General features: G+C 40.3%; 1 protein-coding gene across 1 annotated transcript; it reads right to left on the reverse strand.

Annotated features, from left to right (window-relative positions):
* Positions 1–330: 330 nt before the first annotated feature.
* On the reverse strand, positions 331–1,602 carry LOC116182654 (bone morphogenetic protein 10-like). Its single transcript, XM_031503195.1, has 3 exons — positions 1,172–1,602; positions 623–1,128; positions 331–569 (listed from the first exon to the last, which is right to left on the reverse strand). Exons 1-3 carry the CDS (start codon positions 1,566–1,568, stop codon positions 336–338), a joined length of 1,137 nt encoding a protein of 378 aa, XP_031359055.1. The 5' UTR covers positions 1,569–1,602; the 3' UTR covers positions 331–335.
* Between the last annotated feature and the right edge of the window lie 2,768 nt (positions 1,603–4,370).

Raw genomic sequence — 4,370 nt, forward strand, 5'->3', positions numbered from 1 at the left:
TTCCTACATCTAGCCAACTATTATTATACTATTGCCATAGTGTTTATTCACTTGATACGCGTCGTTGCAGACGGGATTTCGTGGGTTTAACCAAAATTCTGATCAAGTGTCAGCCACACATCGCCGCCTGAGATCGCTCCGTGTGCACCGCCGGCCGGTTGGGTTGCCTACCTACAGGCGCGAAATTCCAGAAGGTAATTTGGCTCTGGCACCCTTATTTTAGATTTCCGACCCCAAGTGTCCTATATCAAAATACTCCCCTACGCACCACCTACACGCTCCCAAACGGTGGCAGGTACTATAGGAATCACCCTGTATAGAGCTATAACATAGATTTAGCGACATCCGCATTCAGCTACGACCATATCATCGTATCCAAAACGGTACGTCAAGACACCGCGATCGTCAACATACAGCAGTGAAATGGATTCCAGTCTGGTCGGTACGCAACAAGATCGAGGAGCGCGTGATGGAAAAACGCTGTGAAGTAAAGCTTGAACGATTGCGTGCTTGGTTGGAGAAAGATGCTCCGCAACCGGGTAGAAACACTTGCCCGTACACTGATAAGCCTAAAAATCAGACTACCAACTGTTTTCTTTGCCTATTTGCTACAACTACTCACTTCGTACCCGCTGGGTTGGACAATCCAAGTGTCGTATTCTATTTCCGAAAAGTTGACGTACAATGGCTTGCGTTTGCACGTATTCTTCAAACGTTTCAATTTCTTCGCGTTCGCCTTCTGTTCCTTATCGTTATCCCAAATTCGATTCGTTTCTTCTTCGTAATCTTCGTTTATTCCTCTTTTCCGTCTGTGAACCGGTGTCGTTTTCAAGCTCATATACGACAGCAATAAAATCGGATAATCGTGGTCGAAATCTTCAGATACCGGCAACAAGGACAATTTGAATTCGTGTGCGTTGTTGTCGTAAAATGGAAGGAACGTTTTAACCGATATGACCAGTTTGAGTGAGATGGTCTTCGTGTTGCGCTTTAACAGTCCTCTCACCGGATTGGTCACGTTAAAGTTGATCCAGTTACTTTCGGTTTTGAAGATATGACATTCGGTTAGTAAATCCATGTCCTCGGAGGATTCGTTGTAGACTAACACCTTCAAAAATCGTTCCACCCCTTAAAGAAGCTCGTTAAGGTTGCCTACGTGAGTTACCCTCACCTTGTGCTCTACTGGCAGTGTTGTTCAGCAAAGTGAAGACACGCAGCTCTGCGCCCAAGAATTCCTCGTCGCGATGTAGAGGAGGCACGTCGAAGATCAGTACGTGGTTTTCTTCGACGCTTTGCAAAATTTTGTTTTTCAAAGTACCTGCATTTTTGGGGATGACGCTTCGCACAATGTCCGGTTTAGAAAAATTTAGTCCATACTCATTCCTGTTCCTTTCCTCGTAGAGCTCTAGCATAATCTTCGGTATGTGTATTCTCTTTTTGTTAACCTTTCGTTCTTCGCCCCGTGACGCTTTTATAGGGAGGCGCGACTCATTTAAAATTTCCTTCGAATTGATAAATTTCAACTCTATCGACGTGTTATTGACAAAATTGTATTTTTTAAGGTACATAATTAGAAATAAGCACACGATTAGCACGGATACAATTACGATTACACCAAAATGCCTCATTTTTCAAGTCAAACTAAAAGGATCGGATACATATCCCATCGAATTTAAAACACTTGAAATTCATTTAGAACGTTATCATACATCACGTTGCTGCCTGCACCTTTCCTTTAGTTAAAAATAACAATCATTTCGATGAAAAGTTCTAGAACGAAGGAAATTGACGCTATTTTCCCAATGAGTTATTAAAAGCACAAGAGGTGGCCTATGCAAGTGTTGCACGTAGCTCTCTAGTAAATTTGAAGAACTTGGTGGGTTGAGTGACACTATATTATTTGTATTGTCGGATAGTTCAAAATAAATTTTTCAAAAGTACTTACCCGCCAAATTTCATTTCGATGCCGACACTTTTACGGTAGAACTCGCCCAGGCCTTTCGTCACCCCTTACCTCTGTAGGGGGATTAAGGTAGCACCTATAAATCGGCACCCCAATTTGTTAGGTACATCCCCAAAATTGTAACAACATCAATCTCGTATCCACATAACACTCATTTACCACAGTTTTGTGCTGATTTCAGATTTGTTCGCCAATACTCAGGTTTTGAGCGCCATTCCTTTCGGTGTAATTCAAAATTTGCTAAGGGGGTGCCAACTTAACGCAACATTCCTCACAATCGGAGTGATTTGAAACCTATATCATAGCTTTGTGCCTATTTTGTACTGATTTGTGCGTCAATGCTCGAGTTTTGTGCGCGTTCCGTTTCAGAGAAAGTCAGAATGTTCATTTGGGGATTCACCTTAATGCTACACACCGTCATACTCGTATCGACATGACACAAACACGATAGTTTTGTGTATATTCTGTGTCCCTTTCGTTTTGGAGAAATTTAAAATTTCTAAGGGGGGTAGCATCCATCGCAAAAACTATGAACTTCTCACAACATCCGGAATTGTTGGAATTGTCCCGCCTTTTCTGTTCTGTTAAAATCTGTGCCGTTAGTAACAGTGGCACAAATTTATGGATAGAACAACCAGGGCCGTGCGGTACTATGATATACACCGACTATGTGGCTCGGTGGTAGAGTGTTGGGCTACATAACCGAGAGGTCGTGTGTTCGAACCTGGGCTGAGGTCAATTTTTCATCTGTGGCAGAGATGGAAATTTCTTTATATCAGTTTCGAGCACTCTGTCGGCCAGCCGGCTACTTCAAAATATAGGTTTTCCTGCAGTTTTCCTAATTCGTAAGATAAATACTGGAGTGCTATAGAACAACTAAGACCTTCTGCCTGTTGAGGACGCAGAACAAGAGGAACGATAAATAAATAAATAAATAAACAGACAAACAAACAAACGAACGAACGAACGAACGAACGAACGAACGAACGAACGAACGAACGAACGAACGAACGAGCGAACGAACGAACGAACGAACGAACGAACGAACCAACAAACAAACAAACAAACAAACAAACAAACAAACTAACTAACTAACTAACTAACTAACTAACTAACTAACAAACAAATAAATGATGCAGAAAGGCAGCTGCATCAGGCGACACCTTAGAAGAGCGGCAAAAGCGGTGATTTTTTTTAACCATTGGACTATTTTGAATTTAGAAAGGTCCGGGGTCGCGATTTCTATACAGGGAGAGTCAAGTAGCCGTTGGAAGTTATTAAAAGTGCAGTTGAAATGGAAGCTTGAAATTTGGGTACAGACCATTGCGACTTGAAGAAAAATAATTTCACACAAAACACCGGAAGTTGGCGCCATCTTGTTTTTTTAAATAGAAGCATACCTTTTTCTATTTCTATTTTCTAAATGCTTTATTTCACTCCCAATAACAAAAATTTCCTAGAACTGATAGAATTGGTTTCTGATTCTGAGTTTGACCATTGAATAAGTAATTATCCAGTTATGGAAGAACACATCAGGAGAGTTCAACACAAGTCTGATAAATGGTCCGTAACTTATCTAAACAATAATGTACAAGATGAACTGATCAATTTGATGGGAAATGTATTGTAGTGTACTTAACCCCCAGGTTCTACGCCAACTTCACACTACAAGAACGGAAATAAAGTCAACCCGGCAACGTTTAAAAATGGTCACCTGAATGACTATTCCCTCCAAAACTAAACAAGATCCCGCTTAAATTTGAAAAGTGGTACGTGATCAAACATCTAAGGCAGAACCCCCTTACGTTAGTTGTAGACAATGCTTTGACCTGAAGCACAGTAGGGAAGGAACGTTAAATAAAACACTGAAATTGTGAAACGTTTGTTTAATAATGATCGTAATTATTAAGATTGTGAAAGCCCGGAAATTGAGTTGATGTACATTAATATAATCAAAGCAAGCAAAGCCAAAAGGTGTCGTACTCTCGCAAAAGTAACTGCTAAGGGTAAAAAGAGTACGACGTAAGAAAAACCTCGGAGTTTGATTAATACAATCCAAAAGTTAATTAACAAAATATTTTGTAAAAGTTTAAGCAGTAGTTAACAAAGATAGTAAATGCATATATACAATGTTGGTTACACTCAAGGTTAAAAGCAAGTTTTTGGGAACAATGGGTCAGGTAGTAGCAGGTGCCTAAATTCTGAGAAAGGGTTAAGAGTACAGGATGTGACTCATCTTTGGTGCAATAAAGTCCTTTTGTTAAAAGCAAGATGGAAAATTACATGGCCTTGTAGGCAAATTTAACTAAAAACAATATATGTAGAAATTATTGAATCGCCACTCATTTATCGCACATAGATTCTAAACTGAAGAGCTTTGATTAGCGTAATCACGCTCCTGCAAGAT

Source organism: Photinus pyralis, unplaced genomic scaffold (genome assembly GCF_008802855.1).
Source record: "Photinus pyralis isolate 1611_PpyrPB1 unplaced genomic scaffold, Ppyr1.3 Ppyr1.4_unclustered_Scaffold6630, whole genome shotgun sequence".
NCBI classification, from domain to species: domain Eukaryota; kingdom Metazoa; phylum Arthropoda; class Insecta; order Coleoptera; family Lampyridae; genus Photinus; species Photinus pyralis.

Excerpts from the sequence above, each read along its gene's own strand:
- LOC116182654 (XM_031503195.1), bottom strand. The coding sequence starts at position 1,568 with ATGTACCTTAAAAAATACAATTTTGTCAATAACACGTCGATAGAGTTG. Across the intron at positions 1,129-1,171 it reads CACTGCCAGTAGAGCACAAG|GGGTGGAACGATTTTTGAAG; the intron begins GTGAGGGTAACT and ends AGCTTCTTTAAG. Across the intron at positions 570-622 it reads TCCAACCCAGCGGGTACGAA|GCTTATCAGTGTACGGGCAA; the intron begins GTGAGTAGTTGT and ends TCTGATTTTTAG.